Source organism: Rhopilema esculentum, chromosome 8, assembly GCF_057945365.1.
Source record: "Rhopilema esculentum isolate cy_ngs chromosome 8, ASM5794536v1, whole genome shotgun sequence".
NCBI lineage: Eukaryota > Metazoa > Cnidaria > Scyphozoa > Rhizostomeae > Rhizostomatidae > Rhopilema > Rhopilema esculentum.
In genome coordinates, this window is record NC_142822.1 from 7,539,226 (window position 1) to 7,565,846 (window position 26,621).

The following is a 26,621-nucleotide window of genomic DNA, read 5'->3' on the forward strand; positions in this document are numbered from 1 at the left end:
CTGAACTGCTTTTTAAGCTAATCTGAAGGGCGTGGCCGCAAAAATTTTCTCATCGCTCCGCTCGTAGGAGGCCTCGTTGTTCGGTTTTGCCACAGGGCCTCCGAAACCTTTCGGTGAAGAAGAAGCTGCAAACAGGGGCGTTGTGGCTAGGCGGGACACCGGGAAATCTTCAAGTGGGCCCCTTTCAAGTGAGTTTGTAAAACCCAGCAAAATATTTAATATGAACAAAATCCTTGGTGAGAAAATGCCTCACTTGCATGTAGTCTAAGTTCACAATTCATAATTAGAGAAGGTCAACATATACAAACAGGTTTCTGCGAAAGAGATGAGTTGAATATGAACAGGGCCGCCAAGAAGTGGACAAGGAGGGGCAAACTGCATCGAGAACTAAATTTTAACGAAACGCAACAAAGTATGCCAAAAAAATTGTAGAATGTGGTAAACGACTTTAAAAAACGTTCGGAAAGGCGTTTCAAGCTATTTATTTTCAAGGGCGTGGACCGAAAAAATTTTCTGCCCGCTTCGCTCGCAGTGCATGGAAGTGCTCGATCGCGTTTGCGCTTGTATCAAGTGTGCAATACGTCATTGGATTTGTTTCACAGTTTTTGCATATCTAAATAAGCTGTGTTTAGAGAAAAGGGGATACACCCAGACAAAAAATAAGTAGATGAACCTTTAATGATTGTAATTTTTGAATTCTGGTGCATGGTTTGCGGATAGGTATCATTTTGGCGACCTGTGGTTTGTGGTTCGAGATGTCAAACAAAAGAGCGGACCCCCTTATGATCATTTCCTCCCAGCCCTTTTCTAGGAGCCACAACGCCCCTGGCTGCAAGCAGAAGGCTGCAAGCTGAACAGGGCCTCCGGTGCAGGGGGCCGGGGGGCCATGGCCCCCACTATTTGCAAAAAATAGAGCCTTTCTCAAAATATTTTGTTGTAGTGGCCAAATGTTCACTTGAAACCCCCCTCCCCCACTTTCCAACATGTGTCGGAGCCCATGACCTAAAACACTGGACACTCATTTGTACGTATCTATTCATAATCAACAGTCTGCTGGCTGAAAGCAGATAAATGCCTATGACGTTAGCTTAGTGCACCACTTCAGAAAAGTTGTCCTCTTACCCTACTACCCTCCGTTGTGGCAAAAAATTTGATGACGCTGTTTTGTTTGTGGATCTAGGTTTGAAGTATTTATTGTCTCCTACCGGTTTATCTATGTGAAAATGGTATCTAATTTATTCTTGTAATTAGTAAAAAGACGATGGAGCATGTCCTTGCCGATCTTCATTGAATCCTCATTTTTACAAGCGCTTCATCTGATAAAATTGGTTTCTCTCATTTTTATCCTGGTCACATTACGACGAAAGCTGCATGGCACAAAATGAGCCTAAAGTTTAAAATCATGAAGGGCCTTTTTCCCCAGGGGCGGATTCAGGGTGTCGCACAGGTCGCACGGAAGACCGTCAGATTTTCAGAATTTCGTTTTAGTCTTTAGTCATTGAAATAAGGCAATCATGTTTACCACAATCTTTTATTTTCCTCCTTACAGACAATACATTTACCTTTCTTTACACAGTAAACCCAGGACCGAACCGAACTTGATCGATCTCACACACAATGCAATGCTTGCTTAGCTGGACAAATTGCAGTTAAAAAGTAAACTCTTACAAGACATGAAAATAATATTCTAGACCAAAAATTAAGATGACTTTCTTGAAAAAAGGTGAAATTATTCCTTTTATTTATAGTGGTTGAAATAATCGACATTGTGAACTTTAGGATTTTTGCCTTTAAAATTAGACCTAGTTGCTTTGGTTCCGGGGGTGGGAGGGGGTCTGGGCTTCCATCATGGCTCCGCCCTTGACCATAAAGGAGGCCCCCTAGACCGCCTGCTGTGTTAATGTTCGATTGTCAACTTTTTTCTGTAGGTCAACTTTTTTCATTTTAAATTCCTCTGCATCCATATCAACTTTTGTGATTTCTTCAAGCATTTTCTCTACGTTTTCATCTATCCGCCCATGTTTTTCACTCCCCCCCTCTCCCCCAAGAGTAGACATTTGTGTTTTCGTCGGTAAAATTGAGATTTTGACGGGTAGTAGATAATCTTTTTTAAATTTTCAGACGAAAAATTGTCCTTCATGTAATTTTTTAAAAATATTCAAAGATATTAAAAAGTTCTGCAGTTCAGGTTCCGTTGATCCAGAAGAGAATTTTCAGGAACATCACAGAAGAAGATTAATCCCAAGATATTTGACAAAAACAGAGACAATTTTAGTCTGGGAGATGCATTTTTAGCCATTCTGGAAAGCTTAATTTCAAAAAATTTCTTTCGCGTCGGACCCAACCGTGGTGGGTTCTCCTATGTCACTAAACTTGATTCTTAGCCCCCAGGCTTAGTTTTGTGCCCCCCCCCCGCCTCTGAAACTGCGAAGCACAATGCTCCAAGGATACTTTTCCCAGCAGACATATGTGTTATCAAGAAGCGGGTCCAGTTGAAGAACAGAAGAGTTCGATAAGGTTGAATAAACTAGGTGACCACAAAAGCTTATTTTAGAACTTTCATAAAACAAATAGTTTTGCAGCTGAATTTGCTTTGTAATAGCTTAAATTGAAATATTAACAATGCTAAAATATTCTGATTGCATTAACGTATTGTAATAATAATAATAATAATAATAATTGAAGCTAAATCTCCATTTCGGAGCAGTTACCCAACTACTGGGTATCACAAGCTGGTGCTATAATTTTAGCCAATCTTTTTATTTCTATTTCATCCATTGGTAAGAAATTTTTGAAGGGTGTTGTTGATACTTTGAAGAATTTTTGAATTATTTGTAGCTAAACATGTTTTTTCCATCTTGGGTTTTTGATAAAAACTTGGGCAATCCCATAAGTGTTCAATATATTCCTCATGGGCCCCACATCTTCTGCAAAGAGAATCAGAGTACTTTCCTTTGTAGTTCGCTCTTAAGTCAACCATGTTTAGTTTTAATTTCAGCAGGGATGACGCGTCTTCAGGGGCGGATGCAGAAAGAAATCTGACATTCGCAAAGTTTCGACCACGCCTATATGACCACGCCCAAAAAAAATCAGTCACATTTTACTATAGTCTCAGAATCGAAGTTTTCCACTTAAAGATGTATTTTTCCTTATATTAAGTTTTAGGATTAGGAAACAGAAAATGTTGTGGCTCAAAGGTTGAGAAATTTAAGGATAAATATTAAGAATAACAGCCAGGTCTGGATTTCATTGACAATTTGGCATTTTACTTATTTAGTGAACAAGAAAAGAGATCTCTGGAAAAATTTTGAGAAACACTCATCAAGTTTTTGTTGTGTTGGCATGTTTTGTTTCCTACATGGCTTTTGTGATGGAAAAACAGCAGCAAAGATTTGAAATGTCCTCTTAATAATGATTTAATGGCAAGTTTAATGGCACAGAACCACAAATTGTCAAGAACAAAGAGGATGAGCTAAAATAAGGGTATATTAGATGTGTGTATCACCCCTTCTCAGGGAGAAAAACTCATGAAAAACATTTTATGTCACTCACTTAAAAAACAGCCATTTAAAGAAAGGAATCTTAGTTCTATTTATACAATGATATTATTTAACAATCAAATACTGTGTTTAGTGTAGAAATTTTCAATGCAATATCCACCCAAATGTTTGACTTCAACACCAAGTACCTTAGGGGCTCAGAGCTTTTCTGTTATTTATTTTGTGCATTCACCTTTCTATCTAAACTGCTGCGTGATGTGCCTTAAACATGGCCAAAAATACCAGTTAGGTCAATACACATCATACAATTTTAGTATTTTCAGGTGTTGGTAAAACAGCAAATGTAACAGAATTTAAAACAATTCATTGTCTTTCCACAACAAGAACATCATAAATATATATTATATACAAATTTTAAATGTACATCAAACAAAGTCAGTAATGGCAAAGAAATGAGGCAAACATGGTAACTTTTACTATATGGATTTATATGAGATATTTACTTGGCAGAACCAACTTGCTGTGGATTTCTTATTAATAATGTAGTAATTCCCCCATTAGGATCATTCCATTGATTGCACTTATTTACTACCCATATTTACATTTATTTACACACACAATTACATAGAAAAGAAAACTGTCAGTCACTTGCAAATTCATAAACAAAAATTAATGAATCTTAAGGGTATTTCAGAACCAAAAGTTTCAAATGGTATACTCTTTTGTGTGGAAACCACAAATAATTTTACTAGTTTTAGAGGTTAAACTCGTGAAAAGGGTTACCATATTTATGGCATGACCAGACAAATAAAATCAAAATACTATTACAATTTCTCATTTACAAATATGGCAGTCTAGATTTTTCCAAAACTGACAGCATAAAATTAACAAGAAAAGAATACGCCGTAGAAAATGCAATATCTTATTCAAAAACAAATCCCCAGCACAGTCAAACTATTTACAGGTTTGTGATAATAACAACATCTATCAATCAAAAATATCTAGAACTCTAAAATTCAGCATATTCAAATTCATCAAGATATTTATAGAACAGCATCATTCGTCAGAATGCTACATCATCATTATCAAGATGTACCTGACTTGAACCCTAAAAGTTCTGATTGAAAGCCTGCATAAAAATGGCTATTTACCTTAAAATGCAACACGTATTTTTCAAAATATTATTTGAGTCTGAATCTCTGTCTAAAAACGTCCTCCATCATGAAAATGAAAACATAGGCAAAATTTTGGTTCAACAATTTTAGGTCCAACTGAACTGTCCTCGCATATTGCCATCTATCAAATTCCATCCATCAACCAAAATCTTCGACAAACTTTGAACATCTTCATAAGAAATCCGCTGATTCAAATTAAAAATCATCTTATATTTGACTCCTTTCACTCCCTCTGAAGTACAATTGCTCCTCTTCTGCAAGCAAATATCTCCACAGCTTTCCAACAACAATCATGGCGGTTGATGTGGAAGCGAGGTTTCAATCTGCTCTCTGTCCAAGGTTCTCTCCCTCAACTGGCTACCGAACATAGTTCGCATCTACCTTCGCCACATTCGCAAAAAAATTTCCCATATACATTTCCTATTGGTTTTCAGATGGCTAAATAACATAGCTTGACTGACATTCGCACAAATTTTTGGCATACATTTTTCAGTACTACTTCATTTGCGCACGCATGCCTAATATATTATAATTCCATTCGACATTCGCATCAAACCTTATTGGTGCTCTGTGAATTTATGCGTAAAAGGGGGAGCCCTCTTTCGAATATATCATCTCTAAATCACGAAAACGAGGGAATAAAACCTAAAAAGTAAACAACAAGGTGACATCATAGCAACTAGGGCAGGAAACAAAACTTTTATTTCTTGTATTCTGTGGACCTTTTTTTTATTATCTGGCCATTTCTAGTACAATATTCACAATGCTAAAATGTATTAACAGACAATTACAAAAAGACATGTGGAAATCTGACATTCGCCAGTGCGAATGTTGCGAATGTCTGGATCCGCCCCTGCGCGTCTTCACACCCCAGATACTCTTTCATGCTGCCAAAATGTACTCAGTAGATAAAAACTTGCACCCCGCCCCCCCCCCCAAAAATGTTTTCCTGAAACCGGGCCTCTTATTTTGGCTCTGTTCATAAAGTTATGAACAAGAGACCAGGGGAAAGAGCCAATGCACATGTGGCCATATCTCTGCCAATTTGTAACACAATTGACTAATTTTGCACATTTAGAGTAATTTCGTGATGTTCTTTCAGGTTATGGGATCCAAATTCAAAAATTCTTAAAATAGATTTTCGGGACGTCGTCACTTTACATGGGCTCCGACAAAGGTTGAAAAGTGGGGGGGGCAAGGGAAAATTTAACACCCATAACCAAAGATTTTGAAAAAAAACTCTATTGTTTTGCAAAAAAGTGGGGGGGCAAGGCCCCCCGGCCCCCCTTCGTCGGACGCCCTGCTTTAGGACTCGTTTGTTCATTGTGGTTTAGGTAGGTTCACGAGATAACCCCCTGATTGTTGGCCGCAAGAATAGGTAGGGAGATGGCCTCCAGAACAATGATACCTGCTGTGGGAAGAGTTTCAAGTTAGGTGAGTACTACAAATCTCTACTTATATAAAACTTTATCTGACGAATATTCGCTTAGATTCCAGGTTAAGAGTGTTGCAGCATCGTAAATTGATCATACTCTATGTGACGGAGACTCCTAAAACAATTTCCTTCATTACCAACCGTCAACGCAGACAGAATTTGATGACTGCATGGAGATAAATTGAAAATTGTATTGCTATTTTAAATTCCAAAGCTTACAAACCTACTTAAGCATGATATTTTGATCTGTCTGTATCGGTTAACGTACGAACCTACAACTGAAAACTAATCACACTTAAAATTTTTAACATATTAGGCCTTCAGCTAAACAAGTACCACAGCGCATTCTTGGGAATCAGACGGCGAAACAATAATAACAACTTAAAGAAATACTGTAACGAAAGGAAACTTTATGCTCAGCGCGATTATCAAACATAAGCCCAATTAAATGATATCAAAGTATTCAGACCTTATACTTGAAGTTTTCTTAATATTGAGTTCTCAAGGTGGAAAAATATTTAATTTGAGTTGGAAAAAAGAGCTACTTTAGCGGTCACTACATCGAATTCTTAAAAAAAGATTGGCTTTTATGCATAAATTTTCTAGCTTCAGGGTTAAAAAGACTGCGTCTGAAGATCTGCATATGTAGATATCTCATGTAATATTTATGAAAATTCACCTAGTTTGGAAATTAACAACAATCTTGTCTCGGAAGTTAAATAAGATGTTGAGGAGTCTTTCCATAAATAAATTTTAGGACACAACACAAGGACACTGTGTCAGCTTTATACTCTTATTCCAATTCTGTACGTGTCCTCTGATTTGTCGCGACAAGCTGCAATCGATTCAAATTTCTTTTTTTTAAGGCAACTTGAAGCTCCATAAGTACTGATTGAGAGAGGGGGGAAATATGATATTAAACCGTAGGTGATGTCCTTGTTAAGTTCCACAATTTCAAGAATGACAGGATTTGTATCGGAGTAAACATGATATATGATAGAGAAAAAATCGAAGGAACACGATGCACAAAAACCTTTTGGAGATGTCAGCAAATGTGCAAACTTTGTAACAATGTCAAGGGTGTTTCAGCATAACGATTGCAAAGTGGTTAGTGAACAAAACTGGGCCATGTCCGAGAGAGAAGATATTTTGATCATATCAACTAGCGCCGTTAGATTAAGGAACTTCAAGAACTAGACCTCGAGTTAGGTTACTTTTATAAAAAAGCGTGTGTATCAGAACAGTGGCGGAAACTCAGTTTTTCACCATGCCCAACAGCTTTCGCCCCTGCACCAGAGATTCCATAGTTCAAAAATCCTTTGATAAAAAATGTAGCAGAAACCCCCAGACCCGTGATATTTGTTTTTATCACATAACAATGCGCTTCAGTATCTAACCATTCAACACTATTTATTGAAGGATTTTAAGGATCCTGTTCTAACCAAATTGTCGTGTCGAATTCTATATTTCGGCAAGGCTTGCGGTTTCATAGGTAATGTATATTGTGAGACTGAAGATAATACAGGAAAGTTGGATCAATTGTTTGCTAAATTCGCTGATGGATTGACGCATGGAAAAACTCAAGACAGAACTATCAAAGGCATGTGCCCATTTGACGATGTGTATATTTTACAAAATTATTTTGGCTCGAATATAAAAATTAAGAGCTAGGAAACAGTAAATAAGTAGGAATCAGCAAAGATTATAGACTAGCTTTCAATTAACTCAAAAGTAGTGTAAAATGAAGTAAAATGAGATTAAATCAATGGAATAAAAAATGTTAAGCACTTCATACGATTATTTTGTATGTTTACATTAAAGAATTTCCTATGAAAATCCGAAAATATAAAGGTTTTCGATTAACGACAAAGCACACAATTACTAATGTCAATTTGATCGAAAAACTCAGACATTTAAAAATGTAGGCTTAAGATAGTGCTGAAGCGGCAAATTTTTGTGCACTTAAAGCAGTACGGGGAAACCAGTTCTTCAATGACCTTTGAAAATCATCTGCTCTTGGCCTTGTTCTGGAATCATTATATATGATATCATCATCTTCCTCGTTTCTTTAAAAAAATTCATAACCCAGTGGTCAGGAAGAATTTAATTTATGAAATGCAAACGGTTTCAAAAATACTTAATCCTTTCGTCTCGAAGGGCAAATCACTGCTTAAAATCATGTACACTCTCAAGAATAATCACACTTTAATTTTTCACAAATTAGTCACATTAATAAAAAAATCAAATTAATCACAAAATCTAACATTAATCACAAGTTACTTAAAACAAATATTAAAATTCTTGCCCACTTTTATCCGGATATGTTATTGAAAAATTCAATATTTAGAATTTCCCTTTCATACTTTTCCAATCTTTTAATGAACATCTTGGAAAATCTGCAAACACACACTCGAGAACAACAAGTTTTTATAAGTACCCTGCAATGCCTCGTTATGATGCCGAGGTCACTGAAACAGCTATTGCTGTTTTTGTTGCCCAAATGCCACTGAAGTTGATCAGACCGAACACCACGCCTGATAGCAGTCATTTTTACCCAGTTCCGGATTTCGCAGTTGCAGCTGTTACATTTATGGAAAATGATTTATATCAGATTCCTGTAATTTCCAGAGATAAAGTTTGATAATCAAGTTCCATATTTCTGGAACTTGTAATTTTTATATCGGTGAAAGTTTCAGGAATGACAGTTTAATTTACCAATAGCGACATCACTTGCGAGGGCAGAGAACAGAGCACATGCATTTGTCTTAATATCTTTCACAAGGTGTTCAACAACTTTTCACTGTTTTTAATCCGAGGCTTTTTGCATCCATGTTACTAATGCTACTGTACAGAAAAAATAGCTTTCTTGAAGCATATTCAAATTCTTATGACAAAAATAGCAGCCGACAGAACAGAAAACATGGATTTGCCTTAATGTCTTTCACAAAGTGTTCAACAACTGTTCATTTTTTTTTTCTCATTCCAAGCTATTTTGATCCATGCTGCTAATGCTAATGTTCAGGAAAGATAGCTTTTTAGATACATATTCAAATTCTTATGAGAAATTTGGCGGCCCACAGAAAATGTACATGAATTTGTCTTAATGTCTCATTGAAAGTGATCAACAACTTTTCACTGTTTCTATCACCGACCGGGATCTGCCAACTATCCAAAACATTTCGCCATTATAGCTTATGATACTTTCTTGACTAGTTTTATGGCCAGTTTTGCTAGCAAATGTTTTCCAATGTCAAAAAAAGAAGATATTGTTCGTAAAGTGGGTTAATTATTCTTCTGAGTACGCCACAGATAAAAGATCTTCCGTTCTTGTCTATCACAAACTATTACCAGAGCAAATTTCCTTCTCTCTGAGCTCTAAAATCCACTTGAAAATCTTAAAGCTGAGAAAAGCTAGACTCTGCTTCGGACGCCATGATCAAAGTTAGATCATGTGATCAGTCTAGGTTGATTAATCAAACTTCGCAAATTTGATATTCGTGGTCAGCAGATTTTGACAGGTAGGGTATACATTGCCTACTTATGCTGATTCATTCCCTTTAACTCCTGTATTCAAGAAGAGAGCGGAGGAGATTTAAGTTCGAAAGAAAGAGACGTAACACCTGGTTTTGATTAAACGTAAGTGTAAATCTTCACCCCTCTTCATACCCCATTGGTTCTAAAGACCTTATTCAAAATGCAGACTAACAAAGCCATAACTGTTGTTATTGCCATATGATCAACGTGTAGGGAACTGACAATGCACATAGAAGGCACATCTGTAGAATCATGTGTTTTCTAATGGTATCATTAGGTAATGCTAGTTAATGACGCCTTGCTTGCGCTCGTCATGTGATGGCATGTCATGTTTACCTATAAATTGGAAAACCGTGATTGTTCAGTGTTTAGAGAATTGAACTATGAAGTAGAGGTGTTGGTATCTGCCCGGTCATACCACACGTTATCTGGGGCACCGCATAGGTCTCTTTGAATTTTGTTCTACATTGCTGTCAGCACAGAAAAAGATAAAAATTAAAGGATCTACAATCATCACAATTACTCGTAAGCCAGGCTGGCTCTTCAAAGTGGATAAAGGTATTGTAGGGGTAGCTTTTTTCATTTCTTGAGTCCCACCATGCAAACATAGGGCAGTGCCAGTGCCAGTGCCAGTGCAAGTGCCAGTGCCAGTGCAAGTGCCAGTGCAAGTGCAAGTGCCAGTGCCTGTGCCTGTGCCAGTGTCTGTGCCAGTGTCTGTGCCAGTGTCTGTGCCAGTGCCAGTGCCAGTGCCAGTGCCAGTGCCAGTGCCAGTGCCAGTGCCAGTGCCAGTGCCAGTGCCAGTGCCAGTGCCAGTGCCAGTGCCAGTGCCAGTGGCGTGGGAGACATACGGAGTGGGAGGGCTGTAGCCCCCTTAATCAAGCAAAATTTATCGCATTTCAGAATTTATTTGGGCAATAATATTCATAGGATCCATACTAAGCCCCCCTCCCTAAACGTTTTGCATCCGCTACGCCCATGCATGCAGAGAGTTTTGACAAATTGCACCACTGCCAGCCTAACATTTTCTAAAGAAGCATGTTTTGATATACTGAAAGTGAAATCATTTAAATGCTTATTATATCAATGCTTCATTAGTTAGTGGGGTCAAGGGAACCTTGGAGAGCTACTCCCTTCTTCTTTCGTGGTTGGTCATTTCCTGACTTCCCATTAATTGGTTAGTCCGCTCTCTGCTTACCAATAATTGAGGATGCCAGTAACACTGTAGGCCCATTCAACATTTTTTTAGCAGTGGTGATAGTAGCCACTCACGCAAGATTCAGCTCTGTGCCCTGCTGGTGTCACTAGGTCTGGAACACAGTGTACTGACTTAGAGTTGCTCTTTAGAGCAAAACCGTTCTTATGATGATGATAGCGAAGGTTTATAAAATTTTGCCGACAAAATTAAGTTCATAGACTGATTACTACTTAGTTTATAAATGTTTATCTTTCACGGACCTTTAAAACATTGAGTTTTCAAAATGATTTTCCACGTTGATTTTGTTTTATTGTTTTGCAAATTTCCAATCGCCAACAGTTATCATCCAAGTTATACTCAGGCTCCTGATTTATAAATGCCTCCCATGGTAACATTTGCCCTCCCCCCGATGAAACCACATTACCCCCACCCATTGCCCACCAATTGTGGTAAGACCATTGGAATAAATTCTCACTCTTTCTTTCAAGAATGGTTGGCAAGCAAGTAATCGTGGCATTTAGTCTCATCTTTTTTGAATTTATACTTGCAAATGGACAGGAGGTTAGTTTGCCAATTTCTGTTCTTTTTCGATGTTGATTTGTTCGATAACATTCATTTTCCTTTTTTGGCTTTTTAATTTTTTATATTTATTTTATTTATATATTTATTAATTTATTAACCTTTAATTTATTCATTAAAATCATTGATATGCATATCTTTTAAGCTAGAATAACTAAATCTTAAGAATGTTTAGAAGATAAATTGAAGCACAAAGAGCTTGGAAAAAGTCGATTTTAATCAACTCTATGATTTCGTTGATGCGAATCAAAGATGCTTTATGACAAAAAAGTTGGGTACCTCAAGGTTCCATCTAGACACAGATCTTTTTGGCATTCTTTGACTGTTGAATCCCTCTGGGATGCATACAAATCAGCTACAAAAGTTGTGAAATTGACCCACCCTTGAACTTTGAAAGTAAAGTGCCAACATCGTGGTCAAAACTCTTGAAAGCAGATTTTAATAATGTTTTAATCTTATTTCTTCTCTTCTATGTAATTATTGCAACTCTGTAAGCAGCTAGAGAAAACTAAGATTTGTGTGATCGTATTTCAACTGTAAAGATTGACATCCTACAATAATGTATCTTTTGTCATTGGCCATATTTGGGTATTCAGGCCCCATTTACCCTAGATGTTAGAAATTTCCTAATTTTAAAAAAGAATTTTTCGAAAAAAGATTTTTGCAAAACGGTTTATAATTTTATAGTTCATTATTTTACAGTACCTCAGGTGGTTTTTAATTTGTCCTTTACTTTACACCAATTTTGAGGTTGCTATTCCTGCAAAAAATAGTTTGTATATCTGAAAAGGAGTTACGAAGCGTTGACTAGTTGGTCAGTTGAAGGGGAATTGTATGTTGTATGAAGGGTACTCCCATCTAATCTGAGACCACCTTGTTAATGCCTATTTTTGCTATTGTTTTTCGCAAAATTTTGTGCAAGAGCCTCCTTTGTTATTTTGACAGCACTACACCATTGCATCTTATATTAGAAAAATTCCGTTTTCTTTAATAGCTCACGGCAGATGGATGTGGAAAGGCAGTCAATTGCTTCAAAAGCTCATCATGCAAATCAAGTACAAACTGCGATTACTTCGTTCAGTTCCAGTACAATGCTAGTGCAAGCATGGTTAGTTTTGCAATTGGTGGAAAACACAGTTGGATTGCATTAGGATTACGTGATAGCAAGCAGTTAACCATGGTATTTACTTTGCTACTAGTATATTTCCAATTTCTTGTGTTTATGAACCTGTAGTGTTTGCTTATAAATGTTTGTTTGGTCAAATTGTTCGGCAATGTTTGTCATCACAAATAAGAATTTGATGGTTCAAGTTAGACGCAATCTATGGTATCTGTGAGATATATCAAGATAATTGTTTCAGAATGTAAAGTAAATAGGTTTTGTTCATTCTAATGATATTATAAATATTTGTTTCCATACAGTTTTAGCATCGATTTTCGTATACGATAATACAGTGTATAAAGTTACATTTTATTCCAACATGTATTTATTTTCTTAAGTGTTACTTCTATTTGCATAGCAAAGATGGAACGACATAGTAAAGGCGATTGGAGCAAACCATTGTGGGGGTCTGGGGAAAATTTGTGTTCACAATGCTATAAAACGTCCCTTCTATAAAATTTATTGCAGATATGTGCTTTCTGAGACATCAACTCTCTGATAATTAGGTGTTGTTGCTACTTCCTTGTCCCCTCGCTACGCTAGTTTGCATTCGTGTTACTATTTGTCTTTATCTTTTCAGGATGGAAACATTGGCGAAGCTTGTGTAAAGGATGGAGTTGGAGCTAAGCTTTTATTTTTCAATACTGTAGGGAAAAAGGCAACATTTTCGCCTCATGTAAGATTCTTTATGATTGTTATTTATAGATATAGATTAGTCTTCATTGCTGGAAGCAGCAATTGCCTTTGCCGCGCTTGCTAGTACAAAAGTGCCGAAAATATTTCTTGAGTGCTATTGCAGTGCTTCTCTGGTTTTTAGCATTTCAACTTACCGGCTTTCGATCATCCTACCGTCGCATTACCAGGGGGAATTTGAATATCTAGAATTAATTAACTTTTCTCGACAAGAGAAAACATCGTGCTCAACACGTCTTTTTATTAATATGATGCTCAGAACGTCTTAATAAAACTCGTGAAGGAAGTGCACGACCTTACTGAACGCGCCTTTATCTAGAGCAGGAGTTTCTTAGGAACGATGCCCACTTCATTGCTAGAAACACCCTTATTCAAAGATATTGCAAAGACTAGAGTTAAAACAGTTTTTCCTCCTCGGCTTTATTATCTAACTAATCAATCAAGTAATGAAGACATGCTCTTTATATGTTTCACACTCAGGATTTTTCCGGCACCCATCGGTTTGAAGTCAATTTACGATGCCATCAAGCCCTGTTATGTCCGTCCAATCACGTCCTATACTGATTTGAGCAAGATGTCTTTATTCTATTAACAGACATTGATGTTCGAAGATAAATATTGAAATCCGGAGTAATATCAAATTACACGACTCACACCCCCACCGCTTGATCGTAGATTTTGAATGAAATAAAAAGTCTATCTTTCAGAAAAGTTGGGTGGAAATGTCTACCCCATGGCACCGTTCCTGTCATCCACAAGGAAGAAAATCAGGAGTAATCTAACCAACTTTTCTATCGTTTCTAACACCAGTCTGTTGCGCTGGTTAGGGAAATTTGGAGTGTTCACGAAAATAGGTTTGGAACTAGTATATTAAGACCGACGGTAGGAAAAAAATGTCAGTAGAGTTTGGGGTGTTAATGTTAAAATACTAGATGAAGGTTAAAGCTGAAGAGAACCATGTATACTCCTGTTTTTTTACTGCTGAAATCGAGCTTCTTTCAACTTGCAAAATCTCTTATTGCTGATTCAAGTTGTTGTTGTCCGTACATTGTCATAGCAACATGCAATTATCGAAACTGTTTCCAGTGATAAGATTGTATTGTCATTCGGATTAATAATTAAACTCTACTTTTCTTTTAGAAAGGACTAGTAGATGTCGAGGCACTAGTGATAAACGGTAGCATACTTTGTAGGTACGTTCTTCCAAATTATTGACAAGAATGCCATCTCAATACAATTATGAAAATGAAAAAAGAATGTACCAAGCATGAAATGAACTAACGCACAACGCTGGTCTTACCACGGGAAACAGGAAATTATAAACGATAGAAACAAACGTAATCGGTACCAACGTTAATATTCTGACCGGTATGTGACCGGTATGTGACCGGTATCTGCATAACTACCGATGTAAGGCCGAGCAAGGAGGGAAGGCAGGCAAAATAAGTTGTTGCTTTTGAGCCCAAAACCCTAGATTGATGTTTTTACTTAACAAAAAGGGTTGACATTCCCGTGCTAAGGCCTAATATGTATATGTAAGCATATGGTTTTCCAGTTTCTTGTTTCACAATATATCTTCTTTTGTCAATTTCAATGTGAATATACTTTCTTGAAATTTTATTATCTTAGTTATTCAAGAAAGGGTTTTAATATTAGACAAATTTATCATTCGAAAGGTAATGTTTTAGTTTGTTAACCAACCAACTTCAAAACTTTGTATGAATTGACGTTTGGTTTACATTCGATTGGTGGGGACTCCCTTCTCATCACAGAAGTTTTTGTGTGATTAAGAAAAAACGTGCTATAGGAACAAATATATGGACCATCCCGCTTTAGGGAACTTCCTGTTAAATTCACCTTGGTTGCCAACCACTGGAAAGGCTAATTTCCGCAACTAAGCCGAAATGATTATTGCTTATTGCTTTCAATGTATTTCAGTGGTTAACAGAGAGAAAATTCAGAATCCATGCTCATTTGAGTATGTTTTTTATTTCAAAGATGGGTATTTATGGCTGGCTGGAACTTATTCTCAGAAGGATGTTCCATCTTATTTTGATAATAGCAGAGGCTGATCTTTTAAACAGACTTCTACCACGGATGTGGCCATGTGTTTGGCTTTTTTGCCAACTGCTCACAAACTTTTATGTACATGTTATGAGTATTTGTCATGGCATCGGCTGTATGGCCTGGAATTTAGGTTTTATAGATTTCTTCGCTGGACCATTTTCACAATCCTTTCGGTAACGAGGATGGAGAACGAGAACGAGAAAGGGGGTGTTAAGAAATTGATTGTAGCTACAGGCCGTCAATATTCCCTGTCACCATCATTGTAAAAGTCATCATAATCATCATCATTAAAAATTTTATTGGTATTTCCCATCTTAATATTATGCTTACTATATATTATATATTATATATTTTCTTAATCTTAATCACTAGTATTATGCTTACTCGCTAGATATAAACGATCGATCGCAACTCCTAGTGGCACGACTCTGAGAAACCTTGCCTCGAGTTGGTATCTTACGAGCGCTTACGGGAACAGGATAGGTTTGTTGATTACCCATCATGCTCTCTAAACCCTAACTAGAAAACTCGGCTTCCTTAAGCAGAACAAAGCATCTCTTTCTTATACTTATTTGATGATCCAATGGGCGCTTTATAGTGGCCGTCTTTCATGGTTATCAAAACAAGACTGCATACAATGTTCTTTTATAGCTAGAAATAGAAAACACTAGGTGCTAGTTTTTAATATCCTAGTTTTGACTGTATAATGATTTTTGACCGATGATTTTAAGCAATTAGTAAGAAAAGATGTCTAGCCAACAAGTCTAAGAAAAGCAAAGCTATAGACAGCGGTTCTACTTTGGTGTTGTACTATTACAATTCTGTCAACTGTAATAATTTCTAAAATCCTTCCTAGTGACCGGAGAGCCGCAATACCATGACTCTGGAAATTATGCAACAAGCTCTTCAAGAATTGACTTTATGAAGGTTGGTGATATCAACACCAAATCTTGGGAAATATCAGCTTTGCTACTTGCTCATGGTAATCTTCACCGACTTTCTTCATGTTTCATCTTTTTTGCCGAGATTAATTGTTTGGCATTTATTTACCTGCAAATCTGCATCATATAGGAAATCTGACGAGCAGAGCAAGGCTGCAAAATGGTTTCAAATGAAAAACTGAGGAGGAGCAGCCCCTAAATAGACTATGGATTGAAGGAAACATAGGACTCAGTTCCAAATCAATGAATAAATTTAACGTCAATTAATTCAACTTATTGGCAGCCCTCAAAACAAACATCTAGGGCGACATATAGCTTTGCCAAGCAAATAAGGACCCTTTCTTTCCACGCTCAAATAATATTCCACATACCAACAATTATTACTGAGGATAGCACTAACTCATTTTTGGCATGAGTAAAGGTGGATTGGTTTTTGAAGATGCAGCTTCTAATTATTTGCACTTCTAATTAAAAGTTTATCGCTATTATTTGTGCTATCCCATAAAATTATACCCTTCCTGGGGGCACCATGCTTTTCAGGGAATGGAATTCGTTTATGTTGGTTAAAAATACATTAAGAAATATTGTATCAACGATTTTTTCTTTTTACTCTGAAGTTTTGAGCAAATTTTGAAATTTTAGGCATCCTTGGAATTTTTGCTTGGGGACTGTTTGCAGGCATCGGTATCTTTATAGCAAGGTATATGAAAGCAGCTCTTGGGGACAAAATTTGGTTTCCGGTGAGAATTTGAATCTGTTCGACTTTCCGAAACATCGTACTTTATTCTATTTATTCAATTACAGCAGACAGGTTATTTATTGATGCACGATTTCGCTACTACTCGAAAAGTAGATTGGATTGGTTGAAATGCAGCTGCCTGTCATCTGCTAGCAAATTAGGTGTCGAATTTAGGTTGCATCAATACACAGCTGCCTGTCATCTGATAGTCAATTACGCGTCGAGTTTTAGCTGCATACATACACAGCTGCCAATCAACTGATAGCCAGTTATGTGCCGAGTTCAGGTTGCATTAATACACAGCTGCCAATCAACTGATAGCCAATCATGTACCAAAGTGTAGCTGTGTCATTAACAACAGTGATTTGACAAATTTCCCATGGGATATTTTTAAACTTTCGCCATTTTAAATGTCCAGCTGTTGTTGTGACTTTAAAGTGACGTTATAAGAAGTATATCTTGGGAATTTTACGATCTTTCCAGATGTCTTCCAAGTGTTTCTTAATATCATCTCAAGTATTTCTATGTTTAACGATCGTCTCAAGATTTTCCCAGTTTTTTTGGTTGTTTGCCAGTGAATTTACAAAAAAAATGTTTCAGACCTTAATTAGTTCTTATAGTTTTTCCAAGTGTTGTCATCTTCGAATCCAATCACACGAAAAGATTTTCAAACATTTGTTGTTACTTAGAATATTTCCAAATTTTTGTTCTCAAGTGCATTCAGATGTTTAAAGGCCTTATTAATATTTAGGCCTAAAGTGTTTGTTAGAATCCATTTTTTCTTTTCAGGCTCATCGAATCATCATGGTTGTGACCACAATCATGTCTTCAGCATGCATGGTTACAATATTTGTAAAACTTAAAGGTTGGAATGCAGAGGTTTGTCAATATGTTAACGCTGTCTCTACTAAATAAATATGCGAATAGATATGCGAATTTTTCCGTTAGCCAATATGTATGAAAGGAGGAATTGGGTGTGAGCCGTGAATTCGTGAATGAAATTTTGAATGATAATTTAAATCTACTGTCGTTTCTACTGATTTGTAGAGCTAACAAAGTGTAGACATTCAAAGTTCGAAACCAGTGTTGTGGTCCTTCGAACAGGGCTCTGATGAGCAATAGCTGATATTACATTTATTGTTTGCGTGAGCGTGAAAATCCAATTTTGCAGTGCGTAAATGCGTGAAAAGTCAAAAAATTGTGCGTGAATCACAACCACTATGGGGGCCCCTTCCAAAGGCCATCAACACCTTTTCGGATTTTAGGTTTCGTAAATCATCGTACATTCAATTGAATTTGTAGATGGGAGTTTTTATAATCACAATATTAAGAAAACTGCATATGATTGTGCAAACCCTTTTTCTGTCATCATCAATTTCGTTCATATAGCGACAACATAAGAAGCAAAAAATCTCCGGAATATGTATGGGTATAGCTGCACTGTCGAAGCGATTTAGAATTGTAAACTCTTAAAGAAATCTTATAGAATTTTTGTTATTTGCTGGTACAAATGTCCTTTTTCAATGTTTCAGTATGCTGGTGCTCATGCTTACACTGGAGTCATTGCTCATCTACTCGCTATCATTCAGGTATGTGGACTCCACAATTCTGACAATACCATTACTGTCATTACTTAGAATTGCAAGAATTGTCAAAAGTGAGAGCTAATTTGACAGAGATGAAGGGGCGAGGGGTATTGGGACACGTACCCCCCCCCACTTTTCACAAATGCTGAAAAAGTGCCCTCAAATTCAGAGGTAAGATTCTATAAATATTGAACTGCTATATGTTGCTTTTCTAACTATGCATCTCTTTGTGAGAAAGAAGAGTTGTTCGCTGAATTGGTTTTCTTTGTTTACTGGGCTGGAATAAGCCTAAAGTAAACAGAACACATTTGTGTGCAGGCTATAGCAATTTGTTTTTACCGTCGAAATAGTTTCTACAACAGTATCTCACATTTCATAAGAAGTATTCCATAATTGGTTTCGCTGATTATTGTTGAGAGTTAAATGGAAGGAATGGGGTTCCAATGTCTACCCGATTATCAAAACTCTCCTAAGGCAATGCTTTTGAGCGGGGTGGTAAGAACTGTCCTTGTGTTCTTAAGAGGCCACAACAACACCACCGGCTTCTGCTTACATTTTAGCATTTAACTTCTGCTTGAGAAAGTTGTTGTCTGAAATGTTTTTGGCTTTTATGGATCGTGGTGCAGCACAAGTGTAAGTTTGAATTTTAGGGCTGAAAAAACCGAAGTTTTCAAGCGGTCGCAGGTGAAACAGAGGGTTAATTCTTGTTGCTCTCTAAAATTTCATAGGATCAAACTGAATTACCATGCTAGCTGGCTGAATTTTGTGTAATCCCTCAGCAAAACTGTCAGAGTGATTAAAAAACTCCGAGGAAAAACTCTGTTTTGTGACCCAACTTGCAGTGTTTTATTTGAATAGAAATTCCATCAGAAAAGCAGGGAAAATTGTGAATTTCTTTGCTCCTTCTTGAAGCCTTTTCAAACTAAGAAAGAAAATGCCCAGGAAAATAGAGAAAAAAATCGAACAGGGATAGATATTCTGATGCCTTTTTCATTGACTTCCGTTTGCTTTTGATATAGAGCTTGTTCTTAGGGTTTGTTAAAGATATAGAGCTTGTTAAACTAACGAATTATAGTCTATCCTTTGGTTTTACCTTAGAGAAGTGCCCTTGGAGCTGACGGTACTGACATTTATGATAATTGGAAGCATTGTCGAAGAGCCTACTATCCGTTTTTTGTTTAGATATACCCTTTAAAAAGGAAGATTTTATGATTCAAGCAATGCCAAAAGCTTCAATAAGTTGATCAATGCACCCTGGTGTGAAAGGAGAAATTAACTCGCTTTACACATAACACATTGTAGAAAAGAATCTCTTTGAAAAGAATCAAAGATTGCGAGAAAAGTCGAACCTGGAAGTATTTTTACAGTCATAATGGAAATCGTTAAACACCATTGCAATTTCGCGAAATAAAACTGAAGTTGAAGCACCTTTTATCATAATGCAGATGGATTTCTAATACTAATACTTTGTTGAAAGAGACATAAATTGTGGTTCTCGCCTTTTCAATCTACAAAGAGAATGTGAACTAAAACTGTAGGAGAATGATGTTTGAAAACAATTAAAAGTATAATTTTGTTTATTGTGTCTTGTAACCGTACATCGTGGCTTTATTGAATAATCTGTTGTCCAAAATCTTCACAGTTGCAGCAAGTCCTGCCAATAGATATTACGGGCTTCTTGGTTGATTTGTGCCCGAGGGCAATCGCCCCCTTACCCCTATTCCTGTCTGATTACAGGTATAATTAATAATATGTTAGATATTGTTCTTTTAAATCTTGTATTATATTTCCTTTTTAAAGATGGTTGCTGGCAATCTGAGACCTAAGAAATCAAGTAACAAGTAAGTTAGATAGATTAACAAGTATGTACATGGAACAAAGAAGTTAACAGACTGGCTTCATAGAACTTTGACACGTGACACGGTATGAAGCTTAAACATGATACGTTATGACATTATTTTAGAGAGGAGAAGGTTTCCTCTGTTCTGTCTTCATGCATTGACAAACGTTAAAATGTAATGCTTGATCCATTATATGATTCTTCAAAAATGTCAAATCTACAAAATATCATTGATTATTATCAATTCTTCTCTTGTTATCACACGATCAGCATAACCTATTCACGTATGTGTGATTTTTTCTAGGCGAGGGATCTTTAATGTTGGTCATCGATCCATTGGAGTGATAGCCCTAGTCCTTGCCGGTAAGACTCTAATTTAGTAAGAATTTCAAGAAATATAGGAGATGCACATCGTTAAAAATTAAAGTTGAATTTATTAAAGGACGTCACGATAGAATAATAGAACATAAAGAAGAAGGAAAGAGCACGTGCTTGCGTGGGCATTTCGCAGCAGTGCCATATCGCACCCAATTTGTAACACACGTAACAGATTTTGCACATTTAGAGGTATTTGTTAATATCTTTCAGGTTATGTGGTCCAAATTGCCAAGTTATAAGTAGTATTTTTATGACGTCATCAATTTGAAACTCTATAACTGCATGGTCAATTATGCAGCTCGGTCTCAACGACTGAATCAAGATGGTCTTTTTGAAATAAAATTTTGACTGCTAAAAAACCTTTTTTATTTTCCATTCAAGATTTGAAAAAATAAATTGTTTGGTATTCATTCCCAGAAAATATGTTTTGCATATAAGAGCTGCCATAGATCGCCGCGCCCCGAAATTTCATAGGGTGGGGCTCAAGCCCTCTTGCAGCCTAATATAGCTGCTGCTTACGATTTTGTTGAACTTGCTAGAATTATCATTGAAAAAGACAACGAACATATATTTATCGACGTTTAAACGAAAATAGTTCGTTTTCTTCTCATTCACATTTCCATCTTATGAAAATAAGGCTTGCTGCGGCTACAGTGGCAGTCCTGTTTTTATAATCAGTTTGAAATTTACTTGTCTTTACTTCTGGATTTTCAAGTCCAGATTCTCCGTGTTGTGTTTTTATTTTGAGACAACCTACAGAGTAACTCGGACATGTGTTTTTCAGTAAACCTATACGTGTTGAAATATTTACTGTTCTTAAGCTTGTCGATGTTCATTGCAACAATGCTCTTTAGTGGGAAAATATACAGATGGCTAATAGTTTTAACTGTTTCCAAGTCTTCAAAAGTCCAATTGCCTGATTTCCTATCGCTGTTTTTGCCTTGTTGCAGTAATTGCCAATCCAAGCCCATTACGCAGCTGTGATTTCATTGTTGCAATCTCACATTCACATAGCGTCACAATAGTTACCCATGTGTTTTGTGATCATAATAAAAATCACAATGTGATCAAAATCACATCCTCGAGTCTTGAGGACCCAGTCACAGAACAACCTAAGCCAGACCCATTTCTATAAAAAACTTGCTTTAGCAAATGAGTACTGGGCAATCAGAAAAACTTATGAAACCTCAGTACTCAGAGCAAATAAAGAAACATTTGAATTTGGAATTTTATTATCTAAAATTTTTTGAAAATCCGTCATTGTGATCGGTTGTTTGGTAGAAAACAAAGCTGCAAAACCTCTCCCAAATAGGCTGCTGCTGGAAATTATGACTTAAAAGGTCAGTTCCCCTAAATGCTAAAATTAATCACATCAGAGTTATCTCAAGAAACCTTAAGTATTGAAGCAAAAAGTTAAGAACTGGAATACTCAACTTCGACCCTTGTTTCTAAGAAAGTGTATTTCTTTTTAATTGCTTGTGCATATTCGATTGCTGGCTGCTAGAGAGACACATTTTTATGTAAGGAAACCTAAATTTTTGCTGATCCTCGTTATTCTGTTTGTGATTGTGAGCCTGAAGTTATTCTTAAATCCTTCTTAAGTGACACAGCACACAGCATGTAATTTTGGTGAGAAATGAGAAAGAAAGTTCCAATTATGCAAATGTTTGTATCTTCATTAAAAGAATTCGAGGGTTGAAACATATCTGCACAACAAATTTTGGATGGGTATGCCTCAAAATTTTTGAGTGAATGTCACAATTGTCTTTTTGCTCTAAAACGAAGATAGATGAGAATCAAATTTGTCGATAAAATCCGAGCCTGGTTATTATTTTTAGTTATTCTGAAATATCACCAATTTGAATCCTAAATATTCATCTTAAAATTGATTCTTTTAAATGAATTGTGTGCTAGGCAATTGGCCTCATCTCTCACCTTTTCTCTAAGTACCCCGTATTCTTTTCTTATATCATTCCAACGCCACTTTCGCCAAGCTCTATGTCTTAAATTAAATATGCATACATATTCTTTTCTGTTTCAAATATATTAATATCGGACCAACGGAGAAATTAATGAAAAGTGCTTCAACAGGAAAATTTTAACCAGACGTCAGTTCGTGTCAGCTAGGAGCCTAGAAAACAAACACCAAACTTGAGATCAATAAATCATATTTCTCAAAAAGTTTTGACTTTCTGACTCCCATGTTTTATCGGCGTTATGGAAGAATATACTTTTGTACCATTTGAACTTGACCTTAGTCAATCGAATGTTTTTGATTCAAATGTTCTTTCCAGCCCTAATGCGCTGAATTTCGATATGCTCCTATAACAAGCATTTGTCCCATTTTGCTTTTAAATTAGAATTTAAGATGTCTCTGCTCAATTTTCAGGCATTACAATTCTACTGGGATGCAAACTAGTCGAGATTTCAATAGTACCCTCCATTATCTGGTTTGTATTTGTTTTCTTGGTTGTCATAGCAATGGAAAAACTTTCCTGTTCATACTCAAAGACTGGCAAAAATGTTGAAGGTGAGCATTGTGGTGTCATTTATCGAGTTTTTTCTCGTTTCAATTGCTCGTTTCATTTTCATGTTTTATTCCTTTCTTATGAATAGAGAAAACTTCACCTTTGCATTGTTACTTTCTGTTCCTTTCCACTGTAAGAGTTCATTTTCTATAGAGTTTTAAGCCAATGGCTATATGCATATAGTAAAACCTCCATTATTAGATCCCTGAATTGACAACGCAACATGGTAGACACCTCCGAATAACGGGCAAACAACTAGAGTTCTTTTATTCTGTCCCAAAATTTCTGCAAGTAACATTATCTAATCATTACAAAGTTAACTAAGCTAAATTTAAGAAAATTAAATAATTGCAAAACCTTTTTGTTGAATTGAATTAAAGCTGCTATAATTACTAAATTTACATTCTGGGCTGTTCCATAGTTTATCAAAAGATTTTGTATTATCTGCGTGGTTACAACATGTTACTGTCCTGCCTGTATACCAAAGCGTGTACAGCGATGGATGTATGGCATCAAGCACTGACGACAGACTGGCAAAACAGTAATTTTCATAACTTTTAATTCATGCACTCTTGTATCTGTTGGGCTAGTTGACATGAAAACATCGTGATATCTGATTCATGCTTTCTAAATTTCAGTTAACATGGACACACAAACTGATGAAAAAAAGGAAGAGCAATCTCTTTCGGATAATGTATGTTTTTTTATAATGATTTATACTTGTGTTTAGATTAGATCTGGATAATAAACGAGGCAACTTATTTAAGCGCACATACAAAATGTATGATGGGGGTTGAATTGTTGATAAAATGTAAGGCTGATGTTCTCTCGTGTGCAAAGCAAATGGTGCAATGGGGATGACCTTCCTCTTTATTTGTCTGTTGTATTTAACTTATGATATTTGATCAACAGTGCCTTTATTATATGACCTCAACATTTGACTTTCCAATTCAAGTTCATGCTCAGTGTGCTTTTATAAATTGTTGTGTGTGCTTTGTATTATCATTAGATTTTAAAAATGGCTTTGAAGAAAAGGCAAACATATTAGAACATATATAAGCTTTTTATCTGACACTCTTCAGAGTATAAAAAACGTCAGAACAAAGACCGAAAGACTTCATTTATGTTCTGAAGAGTGTCAGACAGTATTCTTAACTATGCTCTAATATGTTTGCTTTCTTTCAAAGCCAGTTTCAAATTCTGTACTGCGAAAAAATTGTTATTATTAGATGGTATTTAGTAAAAACTTTATTTAACAATATAGTAAGCTGATAAAGCTTTTCACTAAGAATGTCTTTTATTTCTCTGATCGTAGGCCAAGAGAATCTACAAAGGGATGCTAGCTTTAGTTGTCGTCGTGTTACTTTCTATTGCGATAGCTACAGCTGTATTATTTGGAACGAAAAATATCCAGCACTCACATGATTAGAGAGTTCGAGCGAACCCAAATGGACTATTAAGTATTAACTGCTTAAGTATATCAAAATAAGCACTGTTTATTGGGTCTCCGACGCAAGTTGTAAAAGGGACATTGGCAAATTAAATGCGTCGGCAGGCTCGACAAAAAGCTCTTTTGCTTTGCACTAAATTGGGGGTGCACTAAATTAGTCGTCGGAAGACCTTGTTCAAGTATAAACATTGCTTGTTTAACAAAAATAATATATAATCAAAAATTTCTAATCAAAGTTCCTTCTTCTCCTTTTCCTTTCTCCTAATATTTCTTCTTTTTCTATTTTTTCATTTTCTTTGTTTCTTCTTTTCCTTCATTTTCCTTTTTCTTTCCAGACCAGTTCTTATCTTTTTTGTTTTCATTTTTTCTTTGCCTTTCTTTTTTCCATGGCTTTTTATATGGATTGTCTTTACTTTCCCTCTTTTTCTCCGTTCTCGTCTTCTTTATTTTCTTCTTTTACCCCTACCTTCTCCTCTTTCTTTTCTTAATCCCTGTTCTTTTTTTCGCTTCCCTTTCTTCTCTTTTCTTTCATTTTCATCTCTTTCTTTCTCTTTTATATTTCATGTTACTCGTGATTTTCTTCACTTATTTCCTCTTCCCTAATTTTCCTTTTTCTTTTGATTTCTTTTCTTTTCCTCAGCCTTTTATTCATTTCTCCCTCTTCCTTTTTCTTTCTTTCTTCCCCTTCTGTTCCTGTCCCTCTCTTTCATTGCCGCCTATTGCTAGATTGATCTTCAGACTTCACATTATCTTATAAAGCATTTGAGTTATCGTATTATGTTTTGCATCTGCAAATATTCACTTTCGTGAAAGTATTAAGCCCATAACCGTCCTCTTTACTTGATAAAACAGTGTAGAAGTCCAGATAGCAACTCTTCATGGTCTGCCACAAGCAGTGGCGGACACTTGGGGGGGGCGACGGGGGGCGACCGCCCCCCAATACTTTAGAGGACAATGGTCTTTTGTTCTAGAACAGTGAGACTTGTGACGTCATCTTATTAAAACAATAGGCTTCCCCCCAATATTTGATCAAGTGTCCGCCCCTGGCCACAAGTTTCGATATAATTTTGATAATAAAAAGGGGACTAAGCAAATCCAATCAGTTAGAATTTTAGCGCTTGAAGTTTATAAAACATTTAACAACCTCAATCCTGTTTTCATGAAAGACTATTTTGTAACTAAAACAACAGGTCATAACCTTCGACTCAAAAACCCCCTTGATATTCCAAAAGCCAGAACTACCAATAATGGTATCACCTCATTAAGTTTTCAAGGGCCTAAAATCTGGAAATCACTCTCGGAATCAATAAAGACAGCACAAGATAATAGACAACTTAAGAATTTGATCAAAACTTGGTTCCTTGAAAACAAGTGCGCATGCTCATTTTGCAGTAAATGAACTTTCTTATGCAATCCTTGAAATTGCTTCATGTTAGTCTTAATTAGTATATATTCACTATTGTAAAAACTAACATTAAATAATCTACAATACAATACAATCACATGTACAACAACGGGAGTGCTCTATTCATGATGTTTTATTGTATCATAGATTTTGCTCAGATATTTTGTACATTTCCTTGCTTACAAGTTGTGAACATTTCACGTTCTTTATCTCCTTGATTGTTTTTTAAAATTTTTGACGTAGGAAAACGTCAAACCTTGATATTCTGATAAGACAAAATGACCCTCCTCTAGAAAGGAGAAAGCCAGAAAAATTCATGAAAAAGCAGCATAATGGGCAAAATTTCGAGGACAATTCTGTTTGGTGTGGAGCAAGATCTTTGTAATACCATTGATAATTAAAACGTATTTTAAA

At 36.2% G+C, this 26,621-nt stretch overlaps 1 protein-coding gene across 1 annotated transcript; it reads left to right on the forward strand.

Annotated features, from left to right (window-relative positions):
• Positions 1-6,018: 6,018 nt before the first annotated feature.
• Positions 6,019-25,699, forward strand: LOC135695121 (ferric reductase 1). The gene is made up of 15 exons (XM_065214089.2): positions 6,019-6,109; positions 11,328-11,400; positions 12,413-12,598; positions 13,161-13,256; positions 14,414-14,466; positions 15,732-15,823; positions 16,197-16,322; positions 16,924-17,021; positions 17,810-17,899; positions 18,553-18,609; positions 20,407-20,447; positions 20,751-20,809; positions 23,214-23,354; positions 23,991-24,046; positions 24,668-25,699. The coding sequence occupies exons 2-15, from the start codon at positions 11,329-11,331 to the stop codon at positions 24,779-24,781; spliced, it is 1,281 nt and encodes a 426-aa protein (XP_065070161.2). The 5' UTR covers positions 6,019-6,109; position 11,328; the 3' UTR covers positions 24,782-25,699.
• The last annotated feature ends 922 nt before the right edge of the window (positions 25,700-26,621 follow it).